This window comes from Colossoma macropomum, unplaced genomic scaffold (genome assembly GCF_904425465.1).
Source record: "Colossoma macropomum unplaced genomic scaffold, Colossoma_macropomum, whole genome shotgun sequence".
In the NCBI taxonomy this organism is placed as follows: Eukaryota; Metazoa; Chordata; class Actinopteri; order Characiformes; family Serrasalmidae; genus Colossoma; species Colossoma macropomum.
The window spans coordinates 13,964,108-13,984,416 of NW_023494806.1; the positions used below are offsets into that span (position 1 = coordinate 13,964,108).

A 20,309-nucleotide genomic window follows, 5' to 3' on the forward strand; every position below is an offset into this window, starting at 1 on the left:
GGTACTGAGATGTACCCTTGAGGGTGCCACCCCAGTGACAAGATGGGAACTGCCCCAGTGATAGTTTCATATCTTTATTTCTGAGAGTGTACAGAAACTTTTTTACAGTGGTGGTGATTGGAACCAGGGATCGCAATGTTTATAACACAAAACAGTGTCTCGTACGTCAGGCAGTATATTCATAACTAATGTAATGTAATAACTGTGAGATAGATTTTAAAGGCATTAAATACTTCAGACATCTGGTTCCTATCAAAACCATTGTGACCAGTTCTGATTCTGTATGTTTCTCATTTCACATCAAACCACTCTGAATGACTTTGTGTACATATTAAATATTTAATTATGAAGGCACTTTGAAAAGTCAGTGAACTCCTCTTTAAGAGTGTGAGAGAGATTTGTGCCAAGGCTTCTGAGCATGTCTGATTTGATGTCACAGCAACACTCACAATATAAATCTGCAGACTTCTGGATATGAATGTGTACGCTTTGTATTTGAAAAACACAACGATACAGTGTCTGTAAGTTGTTAAACTGTCAATACAGAGACACGTTAATAATAAGTGACATTATCTGATGAACAGTAACCAACAAAAGTCAACAACATTTATGTATTTTCATTTAATGTTTTAAATAAAACACATTTTTTTCCTTTTTTCCTTGTTTTTAAGTCACCGCATCCAGTACAATACTAAAACACTGATGTAACAATGGTGGTCCACTAGGTGGCAGTACAATCACATCTGAAACTTTTTTTTCTGAACAGCAAGAATATGGAGCTTAACTTCTCTAACAAGACACTATATTTCATAAATAATTTAAGTATAAACATTGAGCAGTCACTCTTCACAAAAACAGAATTCACTCACGAAAAAAAAATCACAAAATCAAACGCAACAAAGCAAAAACACAGGATGAAGGCTTACCTTTGCAGTTAATTGCACTCAGATGCCTTGCTCTGGTCTTTAAATATTCCATTATATAATGAAATAAAGCCCATCTGATATTTGGCCAATCGATACAGGCCATCTAAGGATTCGGCCAATCAATACAGACCATCTAGGATTTGGCCACTCACCGCTCCCAGTGTTCCAAATACAATCTATTACACTTGTCACAGTATGGTAGCAGCTCTTCGGCACTGGCAGTAGTTGCAAATAAACGTACAAACATGAGTCTACAGTAGCAAGTCTTTAAAAAAAGGAATATGGTACAAAGGAAGATTTTAGGTGGGGAGTGTTTCTATGGGCTTCCATTGTGGATGCACCGTAAGGCAATCACCATAAAGTATGAGATTTTACATCGCTGGCATAATCAGTTCATTGCAAACTCAAAGCACAGTGAGCTTTTTCTTTAGGGAAACAGCATGTTTTGGGAATATTTCTTCAAAATCAATTGGATATTTGGAAGTTCTCCAAATAAACGTACTTCAAACGGTTTGTGGATGTGGAAAGTCCTTAAAGATGCTCTTTAAGACACCCATAAGCATTCTCTGAGGAGAAAAACATTGTCAAACACATTTTTGCATTTCTTACCATGAATCCTGGCATAAAAATGGTCTAATTGGTTGTGTTTATGCAGGGCATTGGCTCACAAAACCTAGAATAGTGCCATGAGCTTCATGTGCTAATTAGGAAATACCTTGTATGTGTGTCCTGAAACAGTGGCCCACACTGATTTTTGGCAAAACAAAAGTCATATGGAATATCATTCATAAGGAAAGATAATGCACCAAACGGCAATGCTGACCATCTCTGGTATAACAACAGTGTACATACCTAATAGATGTATATTTTTGCTCGCACCAGCTGCACGCTGTAATAGCAAAAGAATGCACAAGATCTTTGGTTGGAGGGAAACAAGAAAGTCGTACTGAACAGGAGATAACTGACGGTGGAACTTGTTTGGCAACGGAGCTAAACTAAAGAAAAGTTAGTACATTAGTAGTGAGCCAAAAGTCAAAGAGAGAGCTGATCACAGGAAGCAAGGCATGGCTCACTTTAGCAAAGGAGAAATCACTACTTTCCAGTTTCCTCAGTGAATATAGTGCTGGACCTTGCTCTGGAGAGGAAAATCTTAATCAAATCACGTTGCTTTGCCATCTTTATGCTATCCATGACTGGTAAATGTCTGTGCTGGGTAAAGAAAAGATTCTGATTGTCGCTGATGAAATGCAGGACCAGAATTATTAATGCAAATGAAATTTGCCCTGCTGGATGGGCAACAAGCCACTGAACACCAGTGAAGTCCCTGTTTTACGCCATTGAGGTTTAGGTTTACTTCAGCCGTGTTTGCTTGAATTCTTCATATCTTTTTGTTTTAAATCTACACTGAGACAAAGACGATACTGAGTTCTAGACTACAAAACGAGGAAAGATGTACAGACAGATACTGTGACTGTCACAATTCTTTCTGAACCTTCGAACGTCAAACCACATTACTAGGGAGACTGCGCCCTTCAAAAAAGCTACTGTCACATGGTTGTGTGGAGTTAAATGGTGAGGTAAGTCCTATCTATGTACAGAGATGTGAAGAATTTCACCGAAAAACAAACCAAAACAAAAAGCGCTTGTGGGTACCGAGAAAAGCTCTGGTTCTATGGAACACTGTTCTGTAGTTACGTAGCAACATAAAAAATAAAGTGCTTCTGTTAAGACTTCCTCTCCTGAGGACGACGACAAAACAAGGTCACAAAAATTCACACACGTAAAAAAAAGACGTCCAAACCCCGCCCCCTTCCCGCCCCACCCCTGCAAATGGCATGTACACAAAATTTACAGTCATAGAAAGGTACGTCTCCAGCCTCCTCCGCAGGCGTTTACACAGTATATACAAGCAACGTTATGATTGTTTTCAGTGTCTTTCCACTTTTTCTCATGTTTTTGCCTTTATGATTACAAAAGTACAGCCATGAGTAAGCAAAGCAGAAGTGCGCTTATGGCCGCTGAGGAACTTTTCTGGGCTCCTGAGCGTGAGAAAATGTGCCAGTGCTCCCTCTTGGGGTGCAGCATCTCCACGTCCTTCAGCGCGTTGTAGGCGGCTGAGGTAAAGTTAGCGTCCCCGGTGGTCAGGAGGTCAAAAACGCAGGAGTGGAAGTAAATGTCCTTGACCTCCAGCTGCTCCCTGCACTTGCTGGAGGCACTCTCTAGGCTGAAGGTGGACCCCCGCTGGGCTGTCGCTGTCCCTGGCCTGACTTGTTGTTGCTGCTGCTGGAGGCCCAGCACGGGCAGCTGCAGACGGCCCTCCTGGTCGATACGCTCTGAGCTGGGGCAGCCGTTCATGCACAGCTGCAGGTCCTGTGTCTCATCGAAAGCCATGGCCAGCTCCTCAGGCATGCGCACAGCGAGCGTCAGGTAGCGGCCCAGCTGCCTCACCACCACTGTCACACCAATGTAGGCAGCGTGCAGCTCTACGTGATGGCCTGGAGACTTTTCTACCACCAGCAAGCTGCGCATCTCGCTGGAGCCACCCATCACAGTGCCGTCCACGAAGGCCGCCGGCAGGTCATCTGTCACCGCCTGGTACACCTTCTGGTCCGTGCACTCCTGGTACGGTTTGAAAATTATTGTTATCTGAAAACACAAAACAGAGAGTGATGAGTTTCATTTGGTTTTGTGTTTTTTTCTACACAATTTGAATGAAGCACACAATCATACTTTTGGTAAGTTTTCTATATGAAGGCAATGTTTTAAATAAGTACAGGCTATTTTTAGCAGCATGTCAGAAGGTGTTGCAGCTGCAGTACAAGAGGGAAATGCACACTAGAGTCTACGAAGGCAGCTTATAAGTGCAATACCTCAGTATATTTCAGCTAACTTTGCTGAACTTTGATAAATATTTTGTAATCTTAAGTGACCACTCTTTCTAGCAGCCAAAGCAGTGTTGGCTCAGTTGTTAGCGACAGTCAACCTTAGGGATTTCCCAACTTAAGTCCAACCTTTCAAGTCTGGATTTGACGCTGGCTGATTCAAGTCCAACCTTTAAATCCTTTTTGAGACCTTCTGGCTTGAGGTGTTATGACTATATTCCAATGTATCTCAGTACAAATGATGTGCTTTCTAGCAGTTCAGGTTATATATTAATTTTTTAACTGCTACCACCTTCAGTGGTATAAGATAAAGACAGACTTGCACAAACTGGCAGATTGACTGACTAAAACGTTAATTAATTCTACAGAAAATGTAGATTCTTACTGAAGCTGTGGTGCTAAATGACTCACAGTAGTTCAGTAGGCATGGCCATGCCTGTGCAATGCTGATATAACCACGCCCCCAACACTGAAACAGTGCAACAGAACTCTGGGAGATGTAGGAATCAAGTGTTACACCACAAAATGTCAGGTTTTGATATTTGTGTCTATATAGTGTGAACAAACGAGGCTATGATACCTCATTCCTGGCTCTTTCCTATAGCTTTATATCATTTGACAGATGTAATCAACCAGTATCAAAGCTCCATTATAGATTTACTGGTATCAATTACGTCTCTTCATCTCTTATTTGGATCATTCTACTGAAAACACAGTTACGACTTTTAACTGACATGGAATTTAGACTAAAATCATTTTGCTTAGAGTAACCCTATAATTTAATTATGTTTATTTTACTAAAATAAATGATTTAACATTTCATTTTGTCACAACAATCACAACATTACTGAAACTTTACCAAATGTTTCTGTAGTGATTGTTTGAGTTGTGAAAATTTTAGCTGATTTTGAGCAGAACTGAAAAACGCTGGCCAGTACATAACTGGCAAACACAGCTTTGAACAGCTGTACACACATAAAATCATCATATTTTTCATTGGAATACAAAAAAGTTAACTTAAATGCAGACATATGTGTTTCAGTAGTGACAATTCTGATTTTTAGACTTTGGGACACTTTTACTTCAAAACAATGGGTGTACCTGCCCACCATGTAGACAGGGATGCAGTCTTACTTCCTGCTCTAAAATAAGGGGGTGTGGTTAAAATAAGGCTCTGCCTATGGGCTAAAACTTGAAAACATGGCCACGAAAAAGTGGGACAGCAATTTTATTTTTTTTATTTAAAACTTAAACTCCTTTTAAATTTACATTAATCAGCTTATTTTAAAAAGAAATAAAAAAGATCTTTTTGAAAACAACATTGACAAAAACTGCAAAAAAAAACACAAGTCGAAATGTATGGGTTAGGGTTTGAGACAGACATCTCTCAACAGAAAGTACCCTATAAATTATAATTCTGTATATATTTAGCTTTTTTATTATAATGCTTAGGGTTTAAATAGATCATTGCATAATCATAGCAAATATTTAAGGTTGAATAATTGTTCTCTGTTTTTTTTATTGTGGGATCATGGTAGAATAGTCCATATAAGAAATCATTTTCAAAAATGTAATGCTATTTTGAACAAAAAATAAAACTGTCAACAAATGACACAAACAGGGAATTCCTGTTTTAGAGTACAGACTTGTGAGTTCATGTTACTTTTACCTGTCTTAATGTTAGGTTATAAGGTTATTTATAAGTGGCCTGATTTATATTAATATTATTTAAGTCTTTGTGCATTTGCAAAAAATGTGATCTGACATAATAGTATTTGACAATTTACCACCATATCAGCCAGCAAAGCACTGTTAAACTAAAACTGCCTGAATTTTTATTTTTTCAGTATTAAAAAATGTCATATCAGTAGGACCCTCACAATTATAGATCATGAAGAACATACTGATAGTTTTGTTTTGGGATGTTTTAACTTAAGTATGCTTAAAAATGTAACATTAAATCTACTTGCTATTTCAGTTGTGCCGGAACTCTGGCTGCTGAGTAGTGCACTTGTATGTGTGGTCTACTAAACCCACAAACATACTGTACAGGTTTAAAAGCATGTCGTTCCACAACACTGAAAAGGAGGGGAAGGCCTGCTGACTAACAAGATGTGTGGCGTTACATTAGTGAAGGATGAATGCAAGCTTTGTTCACATGACATGGATGAAAAATGACCACTAGCTGGCCATTAGGTGAGGCAGCTGAAAGGGCCTCAGTTGAGCAGTGTGTGCTAATAATTACGGGCAAACAGTTAATAATGCGCCCCCACCTCCAAAGTCACAAGGTCACAAATGAGAGGTAGTTAGCATTAGCCTAGTCCAACTGAGTGCTAGCCTCTTCAATCAGCCTAAACTTTTGTAATTTGAAGAAAAACAGACAAACAACAACATCTGTCTGTGAAATATCTGAAACCTTTCACCTCTTTTTGAACAAATCTTTACTGTTGCTTAAAGGTAGAATGGCTTTTAGCATGTAGCAGCTGCAGCTGTGTCCCGTGCATGGCAGAGGGAGCAAGAGAGAAGAGAGAGAGAGAGAGAGAGAGAGTGAGAGAGAGAGAGAGAGAGAGAGAGAGAGAGAGAGGTCTTACAGCCGTGCAGTTGGAAAAATAGAGACAGAGCCTTCTTTCAAGGCTACCTTATTAAGGATTGCGCCACAGCCCAGGCTACATCCATTCATTAACAACATTAGACTTTCACGGACACGTTAGTCACAAGTGTTAGTCACAAGACCTGCGTTCTGCTTTGTCCAACTAACACCTATGAATACTTGGTCAAAGTTGAAATAGCCATCTGTGCATCCGGCTGATAAGCTTTCTTTGACACTCTTAATTAAAACAAGTTAATCAATTCTGACACATATATGGTGCTGTGATTAAAGAACTGCGACATTTTAAAAAAGGAAAAACTGGTAAGTGCTGATGGTTTCAATAAACTGACCCCTGTTTACTACATGCATGATGCTGTAAAGCTAAGACCAAGACTAATAACATCTGCAGTGAGATTAAATTGTGATAATGACCTACAGCACTGTGTACAAGTCACCCTTCATATATTTCATTTCCAGTCGAAATGGCCATTAAGTTGGCTACAAGTTATTCATTTTTCAGCACCAGGAAAATAGTAGAAAACAAAAAAAATGCACAGAAGCCTCAACAACTACTGAGTGTGTCCACCTTTTGCCTCTGTTACACCTTACATTCTTTTTGGGAGATTTGCTTTCAAATTCTCAAGAAATCTGCAGAAATCTTTAAAGTTCAGTCTTTAAATTTCAGACATTGGTTGTATTTTCTGCTTCTCATGATCCAAATAATCTCAAATAATACAAATTTAGACTCATCCATCCATAAAACGCCACATCTCAGATGAACAATTTCGGTGTTCTAGTGCAAACGTTCTTCCTTTTCTCTATTTCCTTTTTCTAAGTAATGGCTTCTTGGCAGTTACACATCCTTTCAGACTCAAAGTGTTGAGTTGTCTTCTCACAAGACACACCTGCAGATTTTTTCAGACCTGAAGCAAGAGTGGAGTTTTTTTTTGTCTTTCTTTTGTGCTCTCTCTCTCTCAAAGATGAAAGCTTTAAGCACTGACAGTTTTGGTGGTCTACCAGGTTGTCTGGGGTTTCATTATCTCTCAATCTTTAAAATAATTTTGAACTCCAGTTTTGGAGACTCCTGTTTTTTCACCTATGCAGGGGGATTATCTGTCCTCAGAAATATCTCATAAAAAATGAACTGAATAAATTAAGAGTGCTCTCAGACCTTTTGACAGTACTGTATATATTCAAAGTTCTATAGAAATATCTTTTTTCCACAGATATACTTCGTCTCAAAAAGTAACTGAAAAAGCAACGTGCCTCCATTACAAATAAGATCTGCTAAGTGATTTCAAGCTTTCAGTTTTAGCATTTTGGGCGAAGATTTCCTTTAAAAGAAGAAGCAAAAAAAGCACAAAACTAACAACTATGGGTGTAGAAATGCATCAGTGCATCATTATCTGAAGGTGGCGATTCAATATTTTGGCTAAAATTAAATTCTTGGCAATTTAATGCTAAAATGCTCCTAAAATCCTGGTGTACTTTACTGACTGTCTGTAATCCATGACTGTGTAAATAGTTCCTCTAGTCACATTTGTGTATTCAGTGTATTTTAAATTATAATTGTGAGCCATGACAAAATAATCAAATCGAACTGTGGCTAAATTTGAAATTTCCTAAAGAACTTAAATCACTGAGAGGTCACAGATTCACACCCTTCATAACAACTCACCTTATTAGTCGCTGTGGCACTCGAACCCAGCACCACCGGCACATTTGTCACCTGCACTGACAGGTAATTGTTATCAATAAGGGGCCACGCCCCCTCCACCTTACAGGTCTGAAACTGGTCCTTAAACGTTCTGAGATGCGGGTCCCCGAACAGGCCGCAGAAAAGGTAGTTGGGGCGTGGGAGTTCCGCCCCCGTCCCAGGCAGGGTGGCCTGGTGCTGGTGGCGGCTATGGTAGTTGCAAGGCTCGATGGGGGCCGCGGGGTGGGTGGAGGACGTGGGGCCGTCCTTGGAGCAATTCCTCTGGCTCATGAGGTCACTGATGCCCAGCAAGGCTGAGTGGAAGACCAGGTTGCCCCTGCAGCTCTTGGATGTGCGGTGGGTGCAGCCTGAGTAGGCCCGCAGAGCCTTGCAGAACTCAGCATCGAAGCCATCCAGAGAGGGGTTCAGGTGTGAGGTGAGTGAGACGAAGTCTGTGGTGCACTTCTGGATCCGACACTGCGGGGTCTGCACCTGGCTCTCCCCTGTACAGCAAGGCAAAAGGAAAGGGACATTTTAATGATCATCTAGGGAGAAGTGTGTCATGGGCTAATCGAGATCTACACTGCCCTGTTTACACAGAGAGAGAGAAAAATACACAAGTCATTTAATGGTCACTGTGAAGTTACTCACAGCACATACTTTATACATGTATACTGTGTGACCTCAAGGGCAAGATTAACCAACTTAAAAAGAAAACAGGCTCCCTGGGGCTTTAAGGCTCTACAAATTCATTGGCATCAGCAGAAATTCGATGAATTCGATCAATATGATGAATTGGTTGGGTCCTAATACAGAGGCCAACTTGCAATACCAGTGCTGAACGATACTTGGTTTTGACAGAATGAATGATTGACTCATTTCTTTATTTGAAAGCTTAAAGTACAAACCATCAAAGAGATATCCTGAGGCTTACGGGCAATAAGGAAAATGATCATAGCTATCCTAAGAAACCCTGTTATCACCTCTACAACTTTTCAGGAGTGATTATGATTGAATGAATGATTCACTGACTGATTTATTTTATTTGACAGCTTAAAATACAACCTACACAGGAATAGCATACTAACAGAACAACACATTCAGTTGAACTAACCTTCTAACCACTGCGGTCAAAATTAATGACCTAAAAAGGTGTGGCGTAATGTTTAAAAAGGCATCTGTAATTTACAAACATACTGTCAGCTCTCATTGATAGAAAACACAGAGAGAGTATGTAGTGGAGCTTCAGCTTTTCATTCACACGACAAGGCTTAAAAAACATTCAAATTACAGTTTGTGCCGTGGAATTAAGCAGCGCATCTGATTTTGTGTAATAAGACATAATTATGTCATTACTATCTGGTCCGTTTTTGTTGGCTTGCAAATGACTTTTAATGCAGTGTGAAATTAAAGACACTATGATTAGAACAATAGCAAAAGAAAAGTTATAAAACATTATCCTTTATGCTGTGCATGTGTGTGAGGTGTGGGAATATATTTCCCTATATGCCCTGAATCAGTCCAAACTGGAATTTCCTAAGCAAGGGTGTGTCTTGTGTAAGCGTTTCTTCAAGGTCAGACTCCGTGTGTTGTTTTACACCGAGACGCAAAAAGGTAGAAAGAGCCGACTCAAAAAGAGTGTGTAAAATCTCCTGTTATCAGTGGAGGAGCTCGTTTATTGCGCCAATAAGATCAAATAAATCGGCACCTCAAAGAGAGAAAACAGTAGAGGCATTTGTACTGTAAAGGCGGTAAAGGCCGGATTAGCACCCTTCGCCTGGAACTACAAAAGAGTCACTCATCATAGAGTCAACTTTAGCCACTTACTCTAGGCTAATATTCAACTAAATTCACTTCAAATGGAGCTTAAATGTTTACGTTAATCCACTTTTGGCCGCAGGCCGAAGGCCACTTGTGGGTTTTTTCCGGTTTCTTTGGCCATCTGAAAGTCCAAATGCTCTCTGCACTAGTAAAAAGCCTTCTCCACACCAAGTCACGATGGTTTTTGTTTGTTTAAAAACGGTAAGAGGCTCTGTTTCATTATTGATTTCACACACAGAGCACTTCACTCCATTATCAAGCAATGACATAGCACAAAATAAAACGCCTGAGAGCGAGAGAGAGAGGGTGAGAGAGAGTGAAAGTGAGAGAGAAGAACACTCCTACACCATTAGTTGTGACTTGCTCAAGTGTGGTCCGACTGCATTACCTCAGAGAGAGTGAGTGAGCAATAGAGAGAGTAAAAGAGTGAGCGTCAAAGAATAAGCGAGCGAGAGAGAGCGAACGCGAGTGAGAGTGCGCGAGAGAGGCCTCTCATAATCTGATATGAGCTGCAGCCTCTCCATTAACACGCCTGTAATGACTCAATCTTCCACAGTAAGGGCCTCCCACTGCAGCCCGCGCTGCCAAGAGCTCCCAACCACAGCCCATTCAAATGCATCTGATTTGATTATCAGATGATGGCGTACTGCAGGCAGCGGCAGCGGAAGATCAGCCCACCGTGGCCTGCTGCAGCCAGCGGAGGAGGCATGACGAAGCACGGCCAGATTGGGTTTCACTAACAAGCTGTAAAACAATATGGAGGCCCAGCTGAAGCCATGTTGTGGTACAAAAGGCAAGGCTTTGAAAACGGCAGGAGAAAGGCCTTAATGAACCCGCACTCACTCAGACGTGGTGGGCTTCAGCAGTTCTGCTGCACTGCGAAGGTGCTGTTGTTAACTCAAACACACTTTAATCACTTCAACTACAGGCTTGTTATTCAGTTATTCATCTTAAAATTCAGTGTCTACAATAAATATAACTGTTACTCAGTAACAGTTACTACTTTACTTTAACACCCATTAATATTCAGATGCATGTAAATCTACTCTATGAATATTCATAGATAACTCATTAGAAACACAGGCAAAATACTATAGGTAGCACTTTTTTAAAAGGCACCTACATAGGGATAATGCACATGCATAAGCATTGAAATAAATGACATTGCATTGAAATCAGGGGCCTTAAAGTGGCAGTCATTTGTTCAATCTGTATCACTGTTATAAAGCATTACTCCCAATAAAGGGGTCACTACAGTTTTCATTTGATTTTGGTGTACACTTTCTGTTAAGCAGACATTTCTGCAGCTGCACAAGTCTCTTAAATAGACACTGCACTTCTGTGCTTACTCTCAAGCAGAAATGTGTAGAACTGATTTGTTGTACCTACGTCTCTGTCTTAAGCTCCATTACTTGGGAATGATGCTTCACAACAGTGTTACAATTGGAAGAAATATCTGTCATTTAAGGTCCTTCATGTCAATGTAATGTAATTTACTTCATATAAAATCTTGATATATTGTGATTACCAGAACAGACCTCTTATAAATACTCCAGTACTGCTTTATAAACACATTATTCAGCCTTAATGTGTGTGTTATGAAGTCTCTATATAGGCTGCCTGCAAATAAAGTGTGACCAAATATGAGTATTGAGATTATATTGCTACTTATTGTGACAGCAATCTACCTTAATGCATTAAAATGTACTGGTGAATCAATAATGTAACATGGCCTGCATTATCTTGATCGAAATTATTATTTTTGTCGGATTACAAGACTCTTCATTCATTAAAAAACTAACAGAGAGGCTCATGTGGAACTGTGATCGGTCAAGCCTTTTGTGACATCAGTACTGCAAAAACCAGTATCACGATAACGATTACTGATATACTGCGCAGCCCTTCTTAAATCTTTAATTTAATGACTGAAGACATGAATCTATGAATGACTTGAAGAAGGTAGCTGAGCAAAGGCTCTAAAATGACAAAGGGGCCGGCTGCAGATGTAACCACATTAAGTAGGCATGCCCCGCGTCTCACCCACGAACAGAGAGGCTTTTCATGGAGGCCCCGCGTGACCTTGTCACCCACCAAACTCATGCGCCTCCAGCGCTTCACCCGGCTGCATGTGTGGGATGGTGGCAAAGATGCTGCCCTCCAAAGCCTATCTGAAAGCACATTTGCAGAAGAAATGGAGGAGAAACTCCATTAAACGATATGAGATATACATCACGATGTTAAGTTTATGAACAAATTGGAATGAATAAAATCCACCGGAACAGCAGCGCTACGCTAGCTGTGTTAACAGTAGCAAAGCAATTACAGTTACTGTATGCTGGTTGTTGTATACAAGCTCTCTATTTTATGTCTCAGTCTCTTTTACAGTACATTCAGATGTACAGTTCTCCTGACCTGATGATGATACCTATGATGTCCTCCGAAAAGCTCACTGTGATGTAAATTTATCGCAAAAATCAAGGATAAGGATATAAAGGATATACAGACATGGGAATTCTGGGTTGCTGGTAATAGTCGATATTTTTGGGGTGTACGTTTGCCAATTCCAATGGTGATACATAGACATTTTTTAGATGTAGAAATTGGGACTTAATTAGCTCTACATAGAAATGCAACATTTATTTCTATAGGGTTACAGATGCAGAAAAATGAATAAAATGCAAGCATTTAGCTCGGTATTCCAGCAGGGCGATATGGCAAAAATATAATATCACAACACTTCAAGAAATTTTTATAATGTTACATAACGTTAAGGTATTAATTTTTCTACCATATGATACAGACAAAGTACATTTAAAAATGACTGTATTCAACATTACACATACTGTGATGCACTAAATCTATAAAACAAGTCTAATTATGCTCTCTTTGTAATCAAATATGTAGTTATGAAGTGCTTTGAAATACTGACTACATTCATGCTATACTCAATCAAGCATATTGTGACATACTGTGGTAGAACTTATCATGATAACGATAAATATCGTCATATTGCCCAGCCCTAGATTGAAATATCGGCCATCTGTCTGATGCCAATATTTTATTTTCAAGCAAATATCTGCAAATACCAATATGATTCCAATATCATTGTGCATTCCAACAAAAAGATAAAAACATATGGCATATACTGCCCACCTCTAATCAGCAAAGACAAGGTGTTTTTTTCGCAGGACGGGTGTCAGTGCAGCCCTGGTGTACGATCAGAGCAAACTGCGAGGCCTTTATCTGAGATCCGTTTTAATCCAATTCACAGCAGTCATGGACACAAGCTGTTTTTCACGGCTAGGTAGCTGAAACACAATTAGCCCGTCACCTGACACTCCTATTTCAAAATCGCTGTTGTGAGGGAGCCGTGCAATTGGATCCACAGTCATACCAATAACAATAATGACACCGGGACACTTGATAAGAGGAGGAATGAAGGAACGGAGGAGAAAGTAGGCCAGTCTTCCTCCAGTCTCCTCGAGCTGAAGGCTGTTTGTAATTTCAGAGCGAGCGAGGAATGGAATGTCTTTGGGGGTCCCCCAGGTGGGGGCAGCAGATCATAAACTATTACGAGCAGCAGAGGGTGAACAAATCAAACTATCACAGTCTGTGTTAGAATGTCTCAGTGTGCTGCCATATAGTGACGCTAAACCCAACCGCCAAAACTTCCTCTTTGTTACGTATTGAATTTGAAGACCTTCTACCACCTTTTTAAAGAGAATTCAAAGATTCAATATTCAGTATTTATTGCCATGTCAACATAGGTGGGCCTTTGTGGCCTTAACACAGAAGAGAAGACAATAGGGAACAACAAACATTAATCCCTGTAATATGGGATAGATACAGGATAAGAATACAAATTTTGAAATAGGTATCAAAGTAAGATTGAGAAAAGATCCAGAAAGTGAACGTAGTGATCGTAAGCCTGTATAATAACACTCATTTCATGAATTTCTCAAGTTTAAAAATGCCATGTAAAACCTCAGCCTAGTTTTCAGAGTCTTCAGGGTAAAAAGAACAAAGTCCTTGGTGTTCTTTTCTGGTTCAGCCAAGATCATAAAACCAAACTCGTAATAAACCAGAGACAGAGAGGGGAGAGAGAGAGAGAGAGAGAGAGTGAGAGAGAAAACAAGGTGTTTGTTTCACAGGCCGAGTTAATTTGTGGGGCTGAAGTGTGTCGTTTCGGAGCACAGAGCACACCCTTGTTGCAATTAAAGCTGCTGGAAATATTTTCTCAGGGTGGCCGGCCGCTAGTGAGGCGCTCCTCAGCTGCAGAGGGGCCCACGCCGGTGCAGCGAGTGAAATTTCAAGATGTGGAATTTGGCCAGGGCAGAGAGGTCAACTGCACCCCCCCTGCCGCCATTACCCCCCCCCAGGGGTGAACTTTAACAACTGCGTACAGCGGGAGGATTACAAGCCACTGTGTCGGAATGACATCTCCAGCTCTAAAGCCTGGATTTCTCTTAGAACAGTCAAAGTCTGACGATTTCTTTCACCAAATAGGTTTGGTAAATGTCATTCAGCGTTTAAAAGGAGGCTAATCGAAAGGCGCCCCGCTGATAACAAAAGATCAAATTCCCAACTCCTTGTACGACAGTGAGGAACATCAGCCACAAGCAGCTACAAATGAGAAAAGACAAGAGAGGGAGGGCAAGAGAGAAAGAGAGAGAGGTTCTGCTCTTTGTCTCACTCTAAATGTGAAGAATTATATGCCAACAGCCACCAACTACCATGAGGTCACTTTTACCATGTTAATTGTTAGCTATTTGTCCTCATTCATTATTGGCAAAATCAGCATTACTGACTGAATTATTCCTTCAATCCATCAAGACCATGTTGCATTTGCAAATCCAACACGCTGAGCAGAACTCCACTTTCTAAAACCGAAATAAAGTACAATTTATCAGTCCACCTAAGACATATCTTGATCTCCAAGTGGTCAAAGTGCCTTGACAACTTGACAAATCACTTCACACATGTTGCACAATGACACATTGTTATAGCACCACATTCTAAATTTGCTTCAGTCCTTAAGCCATTAAACCCCACAAAGATCAGACACACATAGTGAAAACCGCTGGGATAAAGTCTGTCAGACAGGAGAAGTCGAAAAAGAAAAGTAGGACAAACCTCAAATGAACACATCTAGATTTCTAGCCACATTACAGTTCTCAAACGCCTTAAAACTGCTTAAGAAACTGTTAGAATGGTTCAAAGCCCTTTTTCTCATCACTAAGGTCCACCGAAGTGTGTTGTGCTTGACTGCCCAGGGTCCACGTTAAATTAATTATGTAGGTGTGACCACTCAATGGACACCCAGCAGTATTCTCCCACTGCCATTAATTCAGAATGGCATGAACACAAGCTACGGCCAGGACACCCAAAGCGGAGCAGCTGTCAGAGAGCCAAGCGAGAAAACAGCGCACCAAATGTGTAGCATTCACAGCCTCCTATTCATCACAAGGCAACTCCATTTCTCTGAAATCCTTAAAGACCTCGCAAACTGGTACAAGACACCAGCAGGTCCCAAAATGGCAATTCAAATTAAATGCATAATAGCATACTCAGTTTAAAATAAGGCCACGTGTGGAGCACTTTCTTTCGGAACAAGAAGCATCACTGCTGGGGAAGGAGAACCATCCTTTGCTGGAGAAAAATCTGGTTTCTTGAGAGATAAGCAAGCCTAAATTGGCAGCTCAAGAACTAAATTCATCAAGAATTAGATCATAACTTCTCCTGAGCTCTAAGGACATCGGAGCACTGGTCAAAACCAGTATAAACAACTGCAGAGGAAGTTCACAGCCTTACAAAGGCTGACCGTTTAACAGGAGCATTTCTCTCAAAGTCAGGGGAAAAATGCACTGCGCTGTACAGTCTGCACATGAGTGAAAGTGATCCTGCAGCCAGACATTGAGGTAGCAGCAGAAAGCTATAAGCTATCACTCCAGAGTTACAAATCTGTACAAATCAATACAACACCAATGCAGAGTAAGGAGAACGGCGAAACCATTGCTACAAAGCAAACTCCCTCCGGCTGCTTCACTTCAGCAAAGCATATAAACTTTTTAATGCCATCATCAGTTTGTCCTGACAGAAAATTATAGCAAAGACATTATGAGATGCTTTTTTGTTGTTTTGTAGATGCAGCACACAATGCAAGGCTGATTCTCTTAATGTGAAAAGCACTCACAATAATGATTGATATTTACTGTTTAAAATAAGTAGATTTTGGCCACATTCTAACTCTTAAAGGTCTTAAAACTATTTAGGAAACGTGTGAATTATTCAAATGTTCTTATCTATATCACTAAGAGCCACTGAACAGTGCTGTGTCAGGTCCACGTTACGTTATGACAAGTGTCTGACTGACTACACTGAGGAAACTAATGCAATTCATTTACTTAATTCAAATGGGTACATATTTACATATGTGTCGTATATATTTTATTCACATGGACATACTATCCCTAATGAAAAAGAACTAAAGTAAAACATGAATCTTATAGTAAATTCACACAACTGCTACAGTTCATGCTAGTAAACATGTATTATAGATTACTATAAGACAGTAATAAAGGATTTATGTTGAGGAAAAATAGTATATATTGTTGCCTAAGTATTACACTGCACTACAGAAATCTTATACCTTCTTGTAGTATTACTATAAGTCTTTTTTGTAAGTGATTGAAATCACTTCTCTTTACTGTACGGTCTAAACAGCATCTCAGAAAGAGCCGTTGTGAAATAAACAGGAGTTACCGAGCGGAGCCAGGAGAGTCAGATATCCCAGGAGAAGCAGGCAGAGGGAGGCCGGGAGCTGGAGGCGCTCAGCCCCGGGGCAGCAGGAGCCTGCTCTCCCCATACCCGGCCATCCAGCGAGCGGGACGGGACACGGGGCGAGACAGAGCCGAGGAGCCGGAGCCTGGCGCTTCCTCCCCGGGACGCTAAAGCGAGTTTAACTGCGGCTACAGGCTAGCGCTCCGGAGCTTAACCGTCCACGCCGGAGAGTTGCAGCAGCGGTAGTAGCGGAGGGGAGAGAAAAAACAACAACGCAAAAGTGAGGAGTACTGGAGCCACGGGGCTTTTCTTCTTCTTCTTCTTAGGTTCCTGGGTCCGTGGGGAAGCGGTCAGTCCACAAACAGGGCGGTTGGGGTCGGTGTGTCCGCGCTGGACATCGCATTTCTCCTTCCACACGGACAAAAAAACCTACAGCGCACACCGAGTCTGGGTGGGTTTTTTTGGACCCAGAGATCGATACGAGAATCGTCAGACGAGCGGAGCGCGGAGAGGAATCCACGCCCACTTGGACTTGGAAGCCACGCCCGTTGCGAGAGTATGTCACGCCCATGTTGGTACATAAGCTCCGCCCACGTGTGACGCTCTTTGAGAATAAAGACAGGCGGAGAGGTTGAATCGCTCGCTTTTATAAAACCACTGGGAAGTAATATGTACCGATCTACAGCGCTTAACATATACAGTTATTTATGTTTTACTATTATTACTATTCTTCTGTCTTATTATTTCTCCTTTTCCTCCTTCTTCTTCTTCCTCTTCTTCTTCTTAGTAGTAGTAGTAGTAGTAGGACTGTCTGGGTTACCATTAGTATCACAAAGCCACATACATTTGTATATATGAGGTACATTTTCGTCGAAACGGTGCACATAAATAGACAATACCATGCAAATACAAAGAAATACAAGGAACACAGAAGGTATAACAACTATATATTGTACACAGAATGTAAACTGTATATATAAATGTATATCATCACTGTCTGAACCAAATCTTGTATCTCTGAAATGGCAAATTTACAGAAGAAGGAAAAAGATTCTTGACTTTTATATATATATTGACACAATTTAAAGGACAGCTGTTACTTTTCAAGCATCTAAAAAGAAAAAATAACAAGGTCTTGTCCCGACAGCAACAATATAAAATGTACAGGTTATATACAGTATGGAGGCATCTGTAAACAGGCACATCTCTCTGCATGTCTGTAATCAGTGAGTTATCAAAATATTCCCATTTTATTGATACCTTATTGATAAACATATTGAAGATCTCTGCATGAAGTGCATGATTTGAATGAAGCTTATGCAATCTAACAAATGAATCAGAAATCAGAAACAAATTTGAGATTTGCATTACTCCAAAGTTACAATAGCCTAGGACTAGTTTGGAAATACAATTGAAGTATATCTAGTGTAATTAATGTAGACAAAGCTTTTGTGAGCACACATATTAGTTGTATTAGTACTGCAAAAGTGCACAGTGTATTAATAGTTTTAATAGCACAGTAATTGGCATGCTCCCATAAAACTGTCCTGTGTGAGGTCAAAAGACAAATGAGGGCAAGAAAACTTTGGAAAGTTTTGAGCCAAGACAGACGTTATGGGATGGTACAGTCTGCTGGTTTATGGACACAATATACAGACACCTCAAGATTTTACAAGACTTTCATATGTTCCCATTTCCTGCACAGGATAACTGCAGTGAGAGTGGTGTTGAAATGCCACAAATCCTCAAGCCCCCTCCCTCTAGGCATACACAGTCCAGAATGTCTCTCTATCTCTCGCTTACAAACAAAAAGGACTGGCCGCAGAACACCAAGTGTCCAGCAGGGGAGTGGGAGAGTCTAACAAACACATTTAATAAACACTACAAGTCCAAAAGTTTGTGGACACCTGCTCGTCCATTGTTTCTTCTGAAATCAGGGGTAATAATACAGAATTTTCTTCTTTTACTGCAGTAACAGCCTCTACTCTACTGGAAAGCCTGCACTAGATGTTGGAACATTGCTGTCAAGATTTGATTGCATTTAGCCATGAAAGCATTAGTGAGGTCAAGTACTGACCTGGATGATTAGATCTAGATCTCCACTCAACTTATCCCAAAGGTACTGGATGGAGCTTTATCACTGTAAAGAATGCACAGCCCAATGCTGGGGGGCTTTATACCCTTCTAGCTTCTAGAATTCACTGTTAGAACAGTCCACCTGCACAAATTTAAGCCATCAAGTTAGAAAAATCAGATCTGAGCAAAACATTGACATTTAGCCATGAGGCTTGTAATGTGAACATAGTCAAAATGGCTTAGATTTGATCTGAAAAGATCAGATTTGCATGTCTAAACAGCTCTGCAAACATCAGATCTGCGCATATTAAGGCAAAAATTAAGGTGGATTTGTGCTGCTTCAGCCTGGTAATGTGAATGTGATGTAGTGTGAGCAAAGGCTATTGTGTTTTTCTGAAGTCCCATTTTTTTTACTTCTACATCCCTTTTACTTGCTTTTTTATCACACAGCTTAAATTGAAATGACTTAAAGAGGAGTTCCACCAAATTTTCAAAATATTCAAAATTTCTGCATAATTAAATGGTTATGGTGTAAACAATGTCTTTCAGAGTGGTGTGATGTGCAATGCACTGTTCTAGAGAAACTTACAGAGTCAGAATTGTTCACAGTGGTGGTGACAGAAACCAGACATCTGAAGAGTTTAATACCTCCAAAAGCTTCTTCACAGAAAGAAGTCTCATATTAATAATCTAGTCAAAGGTTTCTAGCCATCTTCAGACAATCTGATATTGTTTTAGTTGAGTTTAACTTTTTCCTTGTCCTTTTTATTTAATTTTATTATTATTTCATTATTATTATTTTTTCTTCCCAATCATTTTATTTTTTATATTTTATCTCAATTCTATTACTGGTCTTATTGATTTATTTTTATTACTTTTTATAATCTTTTTAATTGACTGTTAAATTTTACTTTGCCTATTTATCCTTTTATATTGAAATATTATTAATTGGTTTAGTATCTTGGTTTTATTTTATTTTCCTCTTCTTAATTAAATCTTAATTGTTGTTAATTAAATCTTAATTGTTCTCTTTATTCTTTTGCCATTAATATTTTGCCAAATCTTATTTGATTTTACTGTTAATTTGTTTATGTAGTTCTGTTCATTTTAGTTTAACCTGATTAAATTCTATTTTAATTTCTTCTTTCAATCCCTTTAAGTTGTAAATGCTCATCTGTATTGAAAATGAGGGTCACCCTCAATGTATTTCTGAGTGAAAATACAGGTGGATCAATTGACTCATTGATTTATTAATTGATTGTTTGTACAGAAATCAGAGTCAGTTAGTTTCTCTACAGTTCTACAGTGCACCATTTCACATCAGACCACTCTGAATTACTGTTTACGTCTCAAAGACTTAATCATGCAGAAATTTCAGAAAAATCAGTGGAATTCCCCTTTCATTTTTTTCTCATGCACCCAGAGGGAAGGCATAAGTCTATCACTCAGCTGGTTATACAGCAGTTTAATAGAGTAACAGCTGAAGGAAGTGTGGAGGTTTCAGAGGTTTATTACTCTAATCCTCTCTGCTGCGATGG

At 39.9% G+C, this 20,309-nt stretch overlaps 1 protein-coding gene across 1 annotated transcript; it reads right to left on the reverse strand.

Annotated features, from left to right (window-relative positions):
- Positions 1–469: 469 nt before the first annotated feature.
- On the reverse strand, positions 470–17,596 carry rgmb (repulsive guidance molecule BMP co-receptor b). The gene is made up of 3 exons (XM_036598801.1): positions 16,678–17,596; positions 8,077–8,597; positions 470–3,572 (listed from the first exon to the last, which is right to left on the reverse strand). The coding sequence occupies exons 1-3, from the start codon at positions 16,778–16,780 to the stop codon at positions 2,895–2,897; spliced, it is 1,302 nt and encodes a 433-aa protein (XP_036454694.1). The 5' UTR covers positions 16,781–17,596; the 3' UTR covers positions 470–2,894.
- Positions 17,597–20,309: the final 2,713 nt, after the last annotated feature.